Genomic DNA, 18,386 nt, shown 5'->3' with positions numbered 1-18,386 from the left:
TACCCTTGCTCAATTTTTGGCATATTAATGTACAGTTTTTCATCATCTGTTGACAATTTGCCATTTCCTTCCGATTTATTCTATTCATTTTGATATATGAGTTCTTCCTCCCCAGAGGAATATCTGGTCTTCTTTTACTATCCCTCTGACTTGTAAGTATCAGATTTTAGTAACATCTTTAAAATAAATTAAAAGCATGTTGTACTTTGCCGCCTGCTTGCTATCCTCATAAATTACATAATTAGGCATCTCTCCACAACTGTTACAGTAATCATGACTGTCCCCAAGGGGACTGGTAATGAAAGGTTTCCTTTATTGTTATGACCCTAATGCTTGAACCAGCGTGACGTTGCAAGGAGACATTAGATACCAAGAACTCCAAGCTGTCTGAGGGTTGAAAAATTTCGATTAGTGTCAGCGAACAACTCGACGGAAAAATAATTAGTGAGTACCAGCCGCTGTTCGGGAAATGAGCCCATGCTCTTATCCAGATCTCAGTAACCGACGGAAATCGAACCTGCATGTGGATTTAAGGATCGGAGCTGACGGTAGGAGAGAATGCTTTGCTGTTTGAAAGAGTGCCTTCAGTCTCTTTACCAGGGTGCCTGGCAAAATATGGATATTTTTTGCTTTTATAGATTTGATGACATTTCAAGGTAGCCCTTTTTTAAGTCCAACCAACTACCCTTATCGCAGCGAATAAGAGGTAACTCGTGGGTCCTACCCTTGTAATGTAATGTTTTCTTGGAAATAAATGTGCAAGAAAAGATTACGAAGACAAAGAAGAGATGTGGTGGGGGAGGGATCTGACCACCACTGAACAAAATGTTACCTTTTCTTTTGGTAGTGTTGTTCTTTCCGAAACCCTTTTTACAATAATATTTCAATGCTAACCAGGAGGGTGATGCTCGAGGGACAACGGCTGCATTTTCTCTAAAACTCTCCGGGTGTAAACTGCAGTAAATATATAGAAAGAAGTAAGAAGAATCGATATCAAGATCTTGGAAGTAAACGTGTTGATGAAATGGACTACAACTGGATTATGTACGAAGTAAATGCAAAGGAACTCCTTTCTTACCGCATTTCATAATTTAATACAATGTCTGCTCTAGGTTTTTCCAATAGTACATGACTTCTAAAGTGGAAAGTGGTATAAGGATTTAAAATGCATTTTAAAAAAATGCAAGCCAAAAACTTCAAAGGTAAAATATCTTTAGATTATCTGTAACACCAAAATTGAAACCTGGTAATTAGCTTATGCTTAAAGCTGTTCAGAAAATCATAAAATTGTTGTTTGTGTCTGTGAAAATGACTTGATAACAAACCACATAAAGTTGCACATCGCTTTTTTTATAAAAAGTTGCTGAAAAATCCAACGGAGACCATGTAAAATTAGTTCAAATGTTTTATCCACATAATATGTCCTCCGTATGGCCGCAACATTAGCTACTCAAAATCCACAGACACTGTCCTCTGATTTTCATCAGTATAAATCCCCAAAACTGAATATGATGAAACTCCAAAAAGAGTTTTGAACTGTACATACAATTGATCGCTTTGGTTGCAATTAAAGTCGCTTCTTTAATAATTGCCTCGCAACAGGCTGTTTAATACTTGCAGCCGCTGCTTGACGTTTAATTTATGGTTTCCCTCTGTTAGTTCAATCTACCATTGATCGATGCCACACACCAGGGATCTAGTCATGTCTCGTCTACACACAAATCCCTCTGTAATGACCTAAAAGAAAAATGAAAGAACTACGAGATATAGAGGCATATTCAAATTTGAGGTGTTTCTTGAGTTCCTATAAGGGACTCTCAGCATGGGGATGGGGACCCTAGATGAATGAAGTAACCCGCCTAGCCGTGGTCGAAAATTAGTCCTCGTCTACATACAATCTTACAACTCCGGAATCCCGGGGTGAGTTATTGTTGGCGTGCTTGCTCATGTAACATGAACGCAACCCCGGGCGGATCACCCCACCTTGACACGTTTATATGGCAAATTGTCGGGCAGACCAAGTAACCTGCCAAGGCAGGTTACCCCCCCCCCCCATCATGTAAACGTGATTACCATAAAATAAGAGATTATCTGGACAGGCGGGTACTACTTTCCTGGAGTCCCTAACCTCCATGTAAACAAGCCCCAACAAAATGAACCTAAGTCCCGTGCTTTATTGAACGCAGTGACTCAACTCAAAACACATGTCCTTGGTTTTTTGCTCTCTTTGCATTATGCACCTTCTATCTCGGCTGTTGGATCAAAGTGAAGTTTATAAAGATAAAACTGAATTTGACCTCAGAGTAGCTGAAAAGATGTACAAGTCCTAATTCAAGAATTGTCAATGTAAGGATAAAGTAATGATTAACATCTCACTTTTCCTTGATTGGACAAAATTAAAAGTGCACTCACGTTGAGAACATCTACATCTCGGTGAATTCCAGTTTCACGTCATCTCCAATGAGGACAAAAGGCGCCCAGTAATACGCTTTTCTAAACATTGCAGTCTCTCTCATGCACTTCGTGGCTTGATTGACAGCTTCACTGGCACTCCTTCCTTCAGCCAGGGCTCCGTAAAAATATTTCATAAACATCAGAGTACCATCGTCGGCAATGTCCCACAGGGATACCAGAATGGATCGAGCACCGGCACCCAAGAACGCTCGTGCAATGCCAACCACACCCTCGGCCATGACCTCTCCGCAAGCGCTGTGACAACAGCTCAACACAACCAGCCTCGCTCGCAGCCCAACTTGTAAGACGTCTTCCATTCTCAGTAAATAGTCTTCCTCTTGAGCTTGACGAGTTGTCCTCTTGATGTTTGGTGCCAAGAGAATTTCTCCTGTTTCTTTTTTACCATGTGCTGCAATGTGAATTAGGGCAACTGAGGACATTCGCCTTAGTACCTCGTACTTTGTCGCCTCCTCTCCAATAAGAGGAGCAATGCCGATGATTTCTCCAATCATCTTCACCTCTTTCCTTGCACCCGGAAGTTGACTCAGCAATTTCTCCTGATGAATAACCTGTTTGTAACACGGATCACCCACGAGCAGTGCACCGGTTTTAACATGAAATTCTTTCGGGCAGTCAGTGATTGATTTTAAAATGGATAAGGATGGAAGCACTCGAATCCTGAAAGATTCGCACAGATACCTTGAATTCGAATCCACCAATGCAGCGTAAGGCACCAAGCAGAGTGGACCTTCAGGAACAAATACAATTTCATCCCCTTCCACCAAATCAGCGATAGGAGTAACTATGATATCATGGAGTTTCCTCAGGGCATTTGTCATGGAGTTTCGCAAGGAGTCATCGTTCGCTCCTTTTCCATCTCGGCCCACTTCAGGTAAACTTATTTCCCATTCAACAGCAGCCCTTGCATTGACTTGTGAGCGAGTAGCCTTATTCAGAGAGGTGATATAGAATTCTAATTCATCCTGGTAAACAAAGTTGTTCACATGCTTCATTCTCGATCCGACGACTTTCCCATTCCGAATAACCCACGAAACAATGTAAGGTCCGGTGATTGCTAGAAAAACTGCATCTGATAAAATGTTTTTTAGTGAAAGGCAATCAGAGCCTTTTCCAGAGCTCCACCGAGCGTAGGCCTGTACTAAGTTATACTTTGCATCCACCAAGTCTCCTAGAGCCTGTGCACGTCCCTCCTCGGCAGCAAGAAGAGCTTTGACATCCTCACCCTGTCTCAAAAGAACGCGCCAAATACCCTTGTATGCTGTTTGGTAAACATTTCGGAACGAGATCTTCCATACATCGTGAGTCAGAAGAGTAGCACGAAGCTCATTAAAAACCTCCCCACTGGAAACAAAATAGTCCAGGGCCAATTGGAGACCCCCCTCCTTTTCATGAATGAGAGCAAGATTACATTGAGTCATGGCCATTTCAAGCATTTGCCCTTCTTCTTTGGAAATTTCTAGCGCGCTTTTAGAGTACTCGATGGCTGGTTTGAACTGTCCTAGACAAGAGTAAGTACTGCCAAGATTTGCATAACTCTTTCCTTCTCCAGCCTTGTCTCCCACTTCTTTGGCAATTTCTAGGTGACGTTTATGGTACTCGATGGCTGTTTTGAACTGTCTTAGACAATGATAAGCATTGCCAAGATTGCCATAACTCTTTCCTTCTCCAGCCTTGTCTCCCACTTCTTTGGCAATTTCTAGGTCACGTTTATTGTACTCGATGGCTGTTTTGAACTGTCCTAGACCACGATAAGCATTGCCAAGATTTGCATAACTCCTTCCTTCTCCAGCCTTGTCTCCCACTTCTTTGGCAATTTCTAGGTCACGTTTATGGTACTCGATGGCTGTTTTGAACTGTCCTAGACCATGATAAGCATTGCCAAGACTTGCATAACTCCCTCCTTCTCCAGCCTTGTCTCCCACCTCTTTGGCAATTTCTAGGTGACGTTTATGGTACTTGATGGCTGTTTTGAACTGTCCTAGACCATCATAAGCATTGCCAAGATTTCCATAACTCCCTCCTTCTCCAGCCTTGTCTCCCACTTCTTTGGCAATTTCTAGGTGACGTTTATGGTACTCGATGGCTGTTTTGAACTGTCCTAGACCACGATAAGCATTGCCAAGATTTCCATAACTCATTCCTTCTCCAGCCTTGTCTCCCACTTCTTTGGCAATTTCTAGGTGACGTTTATGGTACTCGATGGCTGTTTTGAACTGTCCTAGACAATGATAAGCATTGCCAAGACTTGCATAACTCCTTCCTTCTCCAGCCTTGTCTCCCACTTCTTTGGCAATTTCTAGGCGACGTTTATGGTACTCGATGGCTGTTTTGAACTGTCCTAGACCACGATAAGCATTGCCAAGATTTCCATAACTCTTTCCTTCTCCTGCCTTGTCTTCCACTTCTTCGGCAATTTCTAGGCAACGTTTATGGTACTCGATGGCTGTTTTGAACTGTCCTAGACTATGATAAGCATTGCCAAGATTTGCATAACTCCTTCCTTCTCCAGCCTTGTCTCCCACTTCTTTGGCAATTTCTAGGTCACGTTTATGGTACTCCATGGCTGTTTTGAACTGTCCTAGACCATGATAAGCATTGCCAAGATTTGCATAACTCTTTCCTTCTCCAGCCCTGTCTCCCATTTCTTTGGCAATTTCTAGGCAACGTTTATGGTACTCGATGGCTGTTTTGAACTGTCCTAGACAATGATAAACAATGCCAAGATTTGCAGAAATGTATCCCTCTGCAGCCTTGGCTCCTACTTGTTTGGCAATTTCTAGGTGATGTTTATGGTACTCGATGGCTGTTTTGAACTGTCCTAGACCATCATAAGCATTGCCAAGATTTTCATAGCTTCTTCCTTCCCTGGCATTGTCTTTCACTTGTCTGGCCATACGTTCTACTGTCTTGTTTAAGTCTTCCTAAGGGTTTGGAAATGTGTCGCAAACTTTTATTATACTATTATTCGAACACTTAGTTTTAGGTCCGAATGAAGGTCTTGCATTAAAGGCCAGAGACAACTAGTTTCCTTGTTAGACCTTCGTGATTGGTCTATGAGATACACTAGTACAAAGGTTTTATGAATCCTCGTTCGATGTGGATTTTCGAATGACATGTCGTCTTTGTGAAAGTGACTAAGCGCTAAAAAATGAGGTGATGGAGGGGCAGGCTTATGTCTAAGCCATTGAAATATGCCAATTGATAATCATTAGAACGTAAGTATTTTTTACAAGACTTCGGCCTAAAGGCTAATCACTTTTTGATGTTCTGGGTGGGAGTAATGTCATCTTAAACAGCTTGAAGATAAGTTTTGTCTATAGAAGCGAGTAAGAAAAACGGAAATTATTTCAGTGTGGATGTCTGACGAAACAGAGAAATTATTTATCACTGAAATTGAATGTGACTTCGGAAAGATCGACAAGTGTTAGGTGCTAGACAGCTTCTGAATTGTTCCTCTCTGTCCCCTCATTTTCCACTATGTGCACCAATACTCTTCCAGTAAGGCGGCAAACAATCTTAGCTTATAATAGAATTATAATACGACTGAAAACTGGTTCTTAAGTGCGTGGCTCGCCGTTCATTTCAAATACTAGAAGTTTTAAGTCACGTGAAAAATACACACTGACGATTTAAATGGATAGAAATAGTTGACGTATGAAATAATTTCTGACTAAAAATAACTGTTATAGTTATTTAAACCATCATAATTTCATATTGAGTACTAAAAAGTGCCTAAAAAGTTTTTCAGATCGACAAAAAGGACCAAAAAGTTTTTAAAATTTGATTTTTGTTTTCAAAATGGTGACAGCTTTGCCGGCAAAAACAGAACCGACGAGATCGAGTCTATCTTGCTCTAGGTGTGACTCAAATCTCCCCTACGACCTGAAAGCTTTATGACTTTGCGAATACAATCCGAGAGTTATCGGAATCATCATCAAAAAGTTATTTGAACCTTGTTTATAAAACATATTAACTATTAACAGTAATGTGCGCTCGTCCGAGGCTCTCCTAAGGTGAGCAGACTCGGTTGCCAGCTTGCTTCTGTCATAGAGATTGAATTCATAGGAATGTGACATTTAGAACTAAAAAAGGATGAACGAGTTACCGAAACGTCATTCTAAATTATTATCGCTCATTTTTATTCTTAATGGCTTGTCCAAAGCCCTCGGTACACCTTGAGTTGGCAGAGAAAAAAAATACAAGGTTCCTAGGGCATACTTAGCCGCTAATATTTTGCACCTAATAGACGAGGGATCAATCGCCATCCAATACTGGCTACTACATGTCCGTGTGATCGTAACGACACAGCGATGTAATTGGTTGGTTTACATTTAAAAGATGTGAACTCGAGATGCTCGTTTTAACCTCTTTAAATTTTTTTGCCGCCTAACATAATTTCAAGAGAAAAATCGAGTTTCCAGATGGGATCTGTAACCACGACCCTCTGTGATCTAGTTGGATGCTCTAATCACTGAGCTACAAGAGACTCAATGTATATAAGAACGATCCTTCGCAGTAAAGCACTATTTGAGCAATAGTGGAAATCAGACCTGAAAAAAATTTCAGGCCTGTACGGGATTCGAACCACTGACCTCTGCGATACTAGTGCAGCGCTCTACCAATTGAGCTAACAAGCCAACTGGGAGCAGGCCATCAAATTAATTCGATATAAACCCGTAGATGGGGTTTATATCGAATTAATTTGATGGCCTGCTCCCAGTTGGCTTGTTAGCTCAATTGGTAGAGCGCTGCACTAGTATCGCAGAGGTCAGTGGTTCGAATCCCGTACAGGCCTGAAATTTTTTTCAGGTCTGATTTCCACTATTGCTCAAATAGTGCTTTACTGCGAAGGATCGTTCTTATATACGTCTCATAACCGCAGTTCACTCATATGTTTCAAGAGACTCAATGTTGAGCAAGGGTCTATTAGTGGGTATTGACTAGAACCGCATCACGCGGCTACACAGCCAAACCTCTGCTAGCGCATAGAAGCTCACTAACAGCATCACGCTGTCACATTAGAGCATCAAATGCATTAAAGCATCACATGCAGCCGACCAGCCCTCAAAGTAAGCATGTAAAGATGAAATAAACAGTTTTTAATATAGGAGGAAAATCGAGTTTCCAGATGGGATTTGAACCCACGGGATTTAAATACCCAATTGAATACCCAATACCCACGGGATGGGATTTGAATATCCAATTAGTGGGTATTGAAGTCAATACCCACAAATTGACCCTTGCTCACCATAGTGTCTCTTGTAGCTCAGTGGTTAGAGCGTCCGACTAGATCACGGAGGGTCGTGGGTTCCAATCCCATCTGGAAACTCGATTTTTCTCTTATATCAAAAATTGTTTATTTCATCTTAACATAATTTTATTTAAAGAAACAGTTATGAAGGGATTCTCAAGTTTACCTTTTCTTGCTGTGGCTTTATCTCTCCGGATGCGATTGTCTCCCCAACACACTTGTTTAGTAGATGACGCAATCTTTCCCTATTATCGCCTATCTTCGTATCGTTAAGTCAAATGAAACTGCTGGGAGGAAGGGTGGAAGGCTCAAGGTTTGTTTAATTCAGTGTTTTGGTGAATGCCATGTATAGACTGCAAGACGTCTTTATGTTCTAACTGCAAATTGCCTTTTTGGCTGTTGAAAACTCGCTGAAACCACGTCGCAACAAAGATTTGAATGACCTTTAAGACAAAATTGTCGATAATAACTGTACTTACTTTGCAGTTCACATAGTCATTTATTCCTTGTGCAATTCGTTTAAGTGGTCCACTTTTCAGCTTTTCTTATTGTTCGCTTTGCCACTTTGTCTGCCTCTTAAATGTCATTTTATACTCATTAACATAAATTTGAACGGGGGATAAATTGTGTCGAGTCACTTCGAGAGAAATCTGCGCAAAGGAGCAGGGATTACTAACAAATGCTTTCCAATTATCACTCAGTATAAAACAATGTACGGATATCGTACCCTTTTGACCAAGAAAGGAGAAGCGTTTTGCCCCAAATCCACTCATTGGAAAAGTCTGATCGCTAAGTTCTGATTTAAGATAAATTGACAGTTTGTGACATGTAGAGAGGCAAGGAATTATTGTTTAAGTGTTTGAGTAGAAATGGAATGATTGATCTCTTAAGATGATAACTTGCCAAGGCAAGGAGAATTACATCTTAGCGAAAATTGACACAACAGGAACGTTTTTAATACGCTCAAAAAGGCTGAAGAACTATATATAAGTATTTCGTGATGTTTTGACGGGATAAAAGAAAAGGGCATCTAAGAATTACAAGAGGTTTCAAAGTTTGTTTGTTATAAAAGGAAGTAAGGGGCCACCAGTTTGATGCAAATGGCATACACTTTAAGAATTATGGAACGAGCTCTGGGGGACAACGGGTGGATTAGGCGGCTTTAATCGTCACACAGACTAACAGATGACGAAAAGATAGAACTGTGACAGCAATAGAGAAACAGCGAATGAGTGCTGATTAAGATGGAATTAGAACTGGCAGTTTCAGAGGGGAAGGACAACGGCTGGGAAGATTTTTATTTTAATTGACATTCCTGAATCATAGTTAGAGATGGAGAAAAGCTGTGAAAACACAAGAACTATAGGGAGAATGGCAGGCAGATTAAAATATTTTAACCTCAACTGGGGCCAGCATCAAAGCGTGTTCGCAATCCAAAGAGAACCTTTAATTTAGATGGAAAATGAAATGTGCATTACACGAAGGTGGAAAGAGTAAGATATTAAGATCCAGCACTTGTCAGTGCTGGGTGACGAGGTTACATGTGACTAAGACATATTTGGGCAGGGAAGACGCGATACTCTCCTCGCGGCCTGTTCGCCATTTGAGCGCTTTGTTTTGTATGTCTGCAAAAAAACCTCAAAAACTTGGGCCTGTTTCTGAGATTGTTGACAAATTGATATCTATTGTTCATGCCAGGACAATGGATAATGTATCGTTTTTCCTGTGCAAAGCGGGTGTGCAAGATGTCGATAGCTGAGGAAAAACGTGAAACGGCGCAAGATAAAGCTCGGGTATTGCTTTTAGCTGGATAATCCGTTATCCTTGAGGCCCTGGCGATGTGGAGAGTTTGATTAGTCTCTTAGGCATTATAGCAGTAGATATACAGTCAATAAATACCTCCAATTCGTAGTCAGAGCTTAGCGACAGGTGGTGTTTCTGGTTGAGAGGGTTAACATATTTTGCTGAAGGAAAAGGCAATCTTCAAATTACCGCCATACATCGTCGAGAAACTATCAGTAGTTCTACCGTACATGCAGAAACCAATGAGGATATTTATAGCAGAGGACCATGACCATACGAAAGCTAGTAAAAGAACCGTCGGGGTATCGGTATTAACACTGAGCTTTATTGGAGCAAGGAAGGGTAAGAGCGAGGAGAGCAGGTGGATTTACGAGCCAAAGTCTAGGCGAGTCTTAGCGGTGGAATATCTAGATGGAAGAAGAGGCTGTTGTTTGGGCCTTTGACATCTAAAGTAGTTTCCTACCGGGGCTAACAACATAAGAGCTTATCCCTTATTGCAAAGCTGTGAAACAGGTCTTTGGACCCAAATCTAAACTATCGGTCAGAATGGAAAGGTTGGTGTTACGTTTGATGCACTTCAAGGCATGATTCTTGTAGGACCAAAATGATTAGGTCATTGCAATTGGCTCAGATTGGCTCTTTAACTTTTAAACACCAAGTCCTCCACGTGTCGACAATACTACCGTGTGACATGAGTTCGGCTACTCCCTATACGTCCCCGAAAATTGAACAAGCAGGGAGTCTATCATTGCAAGAGAAATTGTAGCCTTCAATAAATGAAAAGTGAGTCTTATAAACAGTATCAGTGCTCAAAAGAAATGAGTGCTCGCTAAGTCCAGCCATACGTATGGCAATCAGACCTAACCTGTGACACAGAGGTCGATACCACATGCCTCTTCACGTGCTAGCCCTGTAAAGCTGTTTTATGACAGGAGGATTTCAACAAAGAAGCCAGAATCTGAATGAGGTGACGAGGGCCACGATGAAAGTGATTAGTAAGCTGGATTTAGACATTTTAGTTTTAACTGAATATGTTAATTATTCAGCACCATAGTTTTAGCCTCAAAACGAAGGCAGATGTAGTGACCATAAATGATGAATAGTATGCTCGTCGTCTCTTTCCGAGACCTAACGAGTTAAGAGGCTAGGTAAATAGAATAACATAGAAAAGGTGGTTTCGCTTCAAGTGACCGTTTAATACAGGTGGAGGACAATGCAAACAAGGCCCTTGGGACTCATTCAAAGGTGACCACGACCGCTTAGTAAAAGTGAAATTAAAGTAATCAAGGAGAAACAAATTCAGTACTTTGACAACTGTCCGACTAATACAGGGTGATCGCTTAATACAGGTCTGACTGTTGTTTGAAGCACTTTTTACATCTTTTATACGAATGAATTTCTCAAAGGATATAGCTAGTCCTTTCTGACACCAGATCTTTGCTTCATCATACAACTTAAGCTGTACACAAGCCTCAGCTCCTATTAAAACAATGTTTGGTGGGAAATAGTTAAGTGCCTTTATTGAGAAGACAAAAGATTGGCATTTTCAATACACAAAAGATGTTTTCCAGTGTGTGACCACGTAGACATGAGCCGAGACATTTTATGTCAACGTAGCCAGAGCCTTTTTACAGAATGGTGGCTAAAGTAAAATTTACCTTTCTTAAGGGCCTTGGTGAAAGTTGGCTCCAATTGAACGGCAACCGAGGCATCATCCAGGCTGTTTTCAAAGTTTCCTAAGAGAGGGATATCATACGATAGTAAAAAGAGTATCCGATTCGCCTTTAAACTGGCGTGTTTACTACTATTTCGAGTTTTTTTCACGGCTGAGTGATAAGAAAACCAGCTCGATCATTTCACCTACGATAATGAGATAAGAAGGGGGACTGGAGAGGAGGAAGAGTAGAATACACACGGGAATTGACGGTGTTAATGGGATTGGCTTATTTATTTCCCCCCTATTTTTAACAGTAGGACCTACAAATTGAGCTTTCCTAACCTCCAAACGTTGAACAAGAGTCGTGAGTGGATATAAGGCTCTCTTCGGGGCTTTTAGTCCAACAAAAGTTGCAAGATACGGATTCTTTGTCTTAAGTAGTCATTATATTACTGGATATTCTTGAATTTGTTTGGAGTCATTGATAAATGTTCAGAAAAATTAGCCTAAAATGGGACCGCATAACCCTTTTCGAAGATGAACTTTTAAAGTAAACTACAAATATTTTAACATTCAAATTCCATACCTAAATGGAAATGTGCTGCTGCCCTGTTACTGTAGAGTTTGGCTGTCAGCCGATTATCTTTGCAGTTAAGTTGAAGTCCCTCGGTGTAGAGTTGTATTGCACCATGATAATTTTCCTGCATGTATTCTTTGTTACCTTGCTGAAGACAGTCCTTTCCTATCACTAAAAACGCAGGGAAACGGAAACGTTACTCGATATGACCACTAACTTGCAACACCTAGGATACCCAGTAAAGTAATGCTCATGTCCAAAACTATACAAGTCCATTTACTGAGTGCTCATTCCTCACATTTTTCCAAATGAAACATGGGTTTTACGATTTTGAGAACATTTTGAGCAAGTGGATCAAGAAAATGTGATCCACAATGACAACAACGATAAAACAGCCTCAACAAGAAAACCATAGACTTAACAACAGCTTATGGCAAGAAAGTAAATAACTGGTTTAAATAGTGGGGAAACACAAACAACAAAGGCGCGATAGGTTAGATTTATTTGACATTTGATTGGCAAATCCGTGACGACATTTTGAAAACAATCGTTAAATAAACTCAAACAAAACAAGAGAGGTTTTGGAATTATATTTTCCATTAATGTACGTTGCCGTTCACAGCATTCCATAATTTGAACTATAACATAACCAAAGTAAAGCGCGCGTTCTTACTGGCCAATTTCGTGTCTACCATTTGCCCATGGATATTCGTTGCTGACATGAAGAAATGCAATGACTGTTTTCCGCACGCTTGTTTTTTCTGGTCACGTAATATTTGTTACATAAATAGGAACTTTTTTGCTTCAATGTATCGTTGTCGTGCTATAAAACAAATGCTCAACACCATAGCGTACGCTACTCAGCTGTGTATGCCATAAGAAGGTTTACTAAGCACTCAAGAAACCAGAGTCTCTCTCGGCTATCGCCCCGCGCGACCCTTACGCTTCTGTGGTACCTAAACACCTCCCACGTGCATCCATTACTCAAAATTAAACGCTGTGGTGTTAACCATTCAATAATTTTCAAGATAAACGGTTCACTTTATCAATTTACAATTTTTAAAGGTTACCTATTTGTTTTTTTAGGGTACAGAAACCACCTTTTTTTCCCGTACGACGGTAGTAATAAGAGTTCCTCCCTAAACAATTAACGTTTCACTTCGTTTTATTTGAGAAAATTGAAAATTTTGTACCAAATCAGTTCGAACTCTTAATCCATTTTTTGCAACGTTCCCACGTTTTCTCACAGCGATGACTTACTGATAAGAAAGATTATCACATTGACAAGTTTGTTAAAAACCATAGTTACGGATATTCGTGGCCGTAAAATTACAAGGTGGTAACAAGATTGAAATAATTTCAGCCTTGCATAACAGACGCTTTAGTATGTAACATCTACACTAGTATCAGATTGCCTCCCGTCTTCAACGTCTTCGTCAAAGAATGTTTGATCTACCGGTATAAATGATTGAATTGTCCTCTTTCAAGTCCACAGTGAAGCTCAGTTTTACCCTAGAACTTTCTCAAAACTTAAATGTGTCCGAAAATGCCAAGAAAAACAGACGCCTCCGCTAGCTTACGGAATGTGGTGTTGTAAACAATTTCACTATGTGGAATGCGGGATGAGAATTTGAAACGACAGCAGGGATAAAAACCAGTCTGTCGTCGTTAGCTATACAAGGGTAGCTTATTGTATTGATTTCCTGATCAAACACAGTGCTTACTGTAAAAGGGTGCTTGGAATTTCTGCGTTAAGCACAGGGTACCTAATTAGACTATGTCGTGACGTTACTGCCGATGTTGCGATTTTCACAAAGTTCAGCCTGGTTTTTTCGTGCGAAAATAGAAAGCCCTAGACTAATTTTTACATCCTCGAGAACAACACTATTTTCACTTATCATGAGCTTAACCTGAACCGATTCTGAGTTACACTGCATGTAGAAAATGATAATTGAAAATTTACTACGAAATGCGATATTTGGATTTTGAAATATTGATAATTTTCAAAAGTGTTCCGTGAGCTCCAGATTAAATAAAATGGTCCCGTTTTTGACTAAAACCATGCCTGTATCCTTCCTATACAAATTTATAAAATTAATATGAGCCTGCTTTCTTTAGCACTTTTCATAAAAAAGCTCATTTGCCTCTAGTCGGGGCACTGATTTCCGCCATTTTACGGCTACCGACGCTCGTTTCAGTTTTCGTGAGTTTTCTAGGATAAAGATGCAAGTCTGAAAACAAAACCTTACCACGTTTCTATGTTCACTACAAAGTATCTCTGGGAAAAATTTGAAGGTTTTCAATTTTTCGACCATGTGCCACATTTTTCGATTTCCACTCGGTCAATTCACAAAGTCGCTCGTAAATGGCCACTAGTGGGCAAAATGTTAAAACAGCTACTAGTGGCCAAAAGGACAAAGCGGTACCTTGTAGCTAAAATGGAGAAAGAGCCACTTGTGGTCAAAATTGCAAAACGGCCGCTTGTCGGCAAGATTCGTAAAACGGCCACTTTTGGCCAAAATGGCAAAACAGCCGCCAGTGGCCAAAATCATCCAAAACGGCCACTAGTGGCTAAAATCTCAAAACGGCCACTAATGACCAAAATCTTGAAAACATCCACTAGTGACGAAAATGGCAAGACGGTAACTAGTGACCAAAGCTGCAAAACGGCTACTAGTGACCAAAATTGCAAAACAGCCACCAATTGCCAAAATTGCAAAACAGCCATTAGAGGCCAAGAACGGAAAACGGCCACTAGTGGCCAAAATCCCAAAACGGCAAGAAGTGGCTAAGATGGCGCAACGACCACTAGTGCCCGAAATGGGAAAACGGCCAATAGTGACCAAGATTCCAAAACGGCCACTAGTGGCCAAAATGGCAAAACGGCCCCTGGTGGCCAAATTTCGGAAACGATCACTAGTGGCTAAAATATCGAAATGGTTACTAGCGGCCAAATTTCAAAACAGCCACTATTGGCCAAAATGACTAAACAGCCACTAATGGGAAAAATTGCCAAAAGGTCAATAATGGCCAAAATCCCTAAAGGGCGACTATAATAGCCAAAATCCGAAAACGGCAACTAGCGGTTAAAACGTTTTGTGATATTTTGTTAGCCTTGGCTCGCGCTTACATTGGTTTTGCTTTGGTTTAACAACACTTAAATGAAAAGCGCTTTTAAAGCAGTGGTTTAACTGTAATTGTTAATTGGATGTCTGATTTAACGTTTAGTTCAACGCATTGGTTGTCTCACTTACCAACTAAGGGGTCTTCGTCTGGATCCACATCTTGATCACCTGAATTGTCGCTCTCTGAAATCATAGCAACGATATATAAGATATAATTTGCGCCTGATACAAGTCAACTTATTTTCGACTTAGGGACCCTTAATGAATGTGCAATTCATGGAATATACAGTTTGATTTCCATGCACGTTATTAACCCCACTGATTGGACTAACAACGCATCAATTTGATTGAATCGATATAACTGACCCTGTTTGTGGACAGGTTAAACTCTTCCTCATCGAGTTTGTATCAATGGCACATGCTAAATGTTGATCACGATCAATTTCTCACCTGACGAATTGTTGACGGCAAAGTCCTCGTTTCCTTCAGCAGCGTCAACTTGTGCCTCTTTGAGAACTAAAATGAAAGGGGTGATGATAACGGCATAAACAATTATGATTTTTAACGGTCCTTTGTATCTTACTCTTTTATCTCCTGCCTTTTACCCTTCTGTTGAGAAGAATCTGCCCTAAGTAGGTAATTCAGTTTCCGAGAGTCAATCGTTTAACTTAACTCGGTTAAACATCGATCTTGCAGAGTCCCAATCAACATTTCGGCCCGGTAAACGACGTTCAGAATGTAATTGTTTGCATCACAAATTCTCATCGCCGATCTTTTAAGCCGCTCCCTGTTAGTTTGGTTCCTAAATGTTTTTTATTTTGTATTTTTTATGGATCTCGCCTTAGTCTTGGTGCAAAAAATCTTGGTGATAAGCACCACCAATCTTTTGCAGAAGAAATTTCTTTGTATACCAGGCCGATATTTCTTTTCTATACCAGGCTTACCCTCTCTCAGTTAAGACTTTAATAATTTCACCGAGTTTTCTGACTTATTTACCTTCCACAGACGTATTGCTTGAATCCAGGTTTTTGTCACCGGAAGTAGCCTTACTTTTGTCTGTTAAAGAAATGACAAAGAAAAGACTTTCACTGTCTGTTTTTTTTTTTTTTTTGGCGCATATTGTGTGTTCTGTAATTCCCTATTGAGCTGATTCTCTTTATCGTGATCAATAAATTTTCTTTTGATCACAGGCGCGATTCTTGAATCAAAACAATGATCGCGGAATTGACGACTGGTGTATTCGACGGTCGCGATACAGAGACTCTTCGTTATGCTCATCATAGCTGACAAATAACGGTTGGAGTTGTGTCATTCTAGTTATGGTTAAAATCTGACAAAGTCTAATTTTTTCCTCACCTGAGAAACTGCTGTCAACGTCAGCAATAGCCAGGATTCCATCGGCTGCCATATTGGTCTCTTCGTCAACTGAATATAAAATAACGGTTAGTTAAAACAGGCGCGATCTGGGGTGAGGTTCGTTTTTTCACCCCCTAATACATTCCAGGATTTTCCCCATAAAGTAACAATATTTAAGTATAAAACAGCTTAAAATACTGAAAAAGATCAAATTGCACGGTGATGGTGCAATGTTCGAGCTCTAAAGAAAATTTACCCATTATTTTATTATTTTTTATTTTATTATTTTTTTTCACTCGAAAGTTCAACTTCTCTCGCAGCATTTCTAAATAACCCTTGCCATTCTCAGATTGTTTAGTACAAATTTGGTTGATTTCTGTACTTCTTTTGACGATTCACGGCCCAGAGTCGCTTAACCAAATAAACTCACGACACTGTCAGAAAAATCTTCAAATTTGTTGGATATAACAGGGCCTTAAAAACCTTGGTTTGAAGGTTAGAAAACTCTACGGAAAAATTGTATGATAGGAACATTCCAAGTTATTTTGCCTTGTTTTAAACAGAAGCTGTGCCAAGTCTCACTCAATTGTGGAGCTTCCTAGATAATTTCCCGCAGATTTAGGCTTACACACATTAGTAGTTTAGATTATCTCTTACTTATACCTTTTGGTTTGCTTCCATCATCATTTGATTCCTTCTTGGATGTAAAATAATCTTGAAATAGTAAGAAAGACAAATTCAATTAGAACAATGAACTGAAAATATTAGATTGTGCGGTGACGATATAATGTTTGGGCTGTGAAGAAAAAATTATTTTCTATTCCTAAGACTGACTCACTGATACTCACTCGATCCGTATTCAATCTGTCGAAAGTCCAAATTGTCTTGCAACAGTTTTTCCGAGTAACCTTACTGCTTTTAGGTCCTTTTGTACAAGGTTCGCTGAACTTATAGCTCGCGATAGAAAATGTGAGAAAGAGTATAAAATTGTTTGATATAACAAGGCCTCAGACGCTTGGCTCGTAGTTGGGAAACAAATTGAATTAATTCCATTTTAAGCTTTCTTGTCTTGGTTTAAACAGAAACTTTGCCGAGCGTCACTTTATTGTGGCTCACACTCATCAGTTTTCAATGACTTTTTGTACCTTTTGGTCCGCTTCCATCGTCATCTGATTCCTTCTTGGATGCAAAATGATCTAAAATAGCAAATAACACAAATTCACTTTGAGCAAAGAACACTGTCAGTGTGCAGTTTGTCACTGTTGAGTTTGTCAGTGTGTTCGTTTCCATAGCGCTCGTTATACTCAGTGGTTACAAACTTAGAATACAATCATCTTCTTGGGCGTTTTTTGCCCCAACCTGATGAGAGTCCATCATCCAGATCCAGTTTTTCTTGGATTGCTGTAACTTTATCCTTCAACGCACCTAAAAAGATAGAATTGGTTTGTGCTTTGGAAATGAATTGAAATTGATGAAAGATAATAAATTGCTAAAAGACAACCACCGGACTTCGCATAAAACATTGCGTCTAATGTGCCAGATCAAGAATAATTGGGGTTGTTTTTTGCCTTAGGTTCTCCTATTGTTGATGTTAATTACTGTCTTCGAGATAAAAGAGTATGGAAATAAATCTGGCCCATTTAACTCCACCAGGCTCAATCTTTTAAAGACTTTGATTTCGCCTCACTTCCTCGCTTACCTTCTGACGGAATATACTTCATATCCAGTTTATTCTCAATAGAAGTAGCTTTACTGTTGTCAGTCAATAAAATTACAACGAAATGACTTTCATTCTTTTCTGAGTTATCAACTGGTCAAAGAGGCAATTCATGGACTAAACTTGTGATAGTGCGATTCATAAGTGCTCTCTCAGATACCAAAAATATTTCAGTTGCTCATCATAGTTGACAAACTTCCATGTCCAGTTGTCTTAAATGGGGCCCTTGATAATTCTATAAAAAATCTGAAGAAGCTTTACATTTTTTTCTCACCTGGTGAACTGTTGTCAGCAAAGTCCAGGCTTCCTTCAGCTGCTACAGGGGAGGCCTGGTGACCAACTAAAATACCCATACATATAAATAATAATAACACTCTTACTCATGAGAAACTCGTGACTTTCTTCATCACCTGATATATTCAAGG

General features: G+C 40.0%; 1 protein-coding gene across 1 annotated transcript; it reads right to left on the bottom strand.

Moving 5' to 3' along the window:
• Positions 1-1,051: 1,051 nt before the first annotated feature.
• On the bottom strand, positions 1,052-16,441 carry LOC148731806 (uncharacterized). The gene is made up of 10 exons (XM_088761950.1): positions 16,245-16,441; positions 15,885-15,944; positions 15,339-15,404; positions 15,018-15,071; positions 11,773-11,934; positions 11,188-11,265; positions 10,731-11,008; positions 7,893-7,991; positions 2,413-5,396; positions 1,052-1,737 (listed from the first exon to the last, which is right to left on the bottom strand). The coding sequence occupies exons 1-9, from the start codon at positions 16,294-16,296 to the stop codon at positions 2,424-2,426; spliced, it is 3,822 nt and encodes a 1,273-aa protein (XP_088618076.1). The 5' UTR covers positions 16,297-16,441; the 3' UTR covers positions 1,052-1,737; positions 2,413-2,423.
• Between the last annotated feature and the right edge of the window lie 1,945 nt (positions 16,442-18,386).

The sequence above is a fragment of the Stylophora pistillata genome, chromosome 5 (assembly GCF_964205215.1).
Source record: "Stylophora pistillata chromosome 5, jaStyPist1.2, whole genome shotgun sequence".
Classification (NCBI taxonomy): domain Eukaryota; kingdom Metazoa; phylum Cnidaria; class Anthozoa; order Scleractinia; family Pocilloporidae; genus Stylophora; species Stylophora pistillata.
This window is presented reverse-complemented; position numbering and strand designations above follow the sequence as displayed.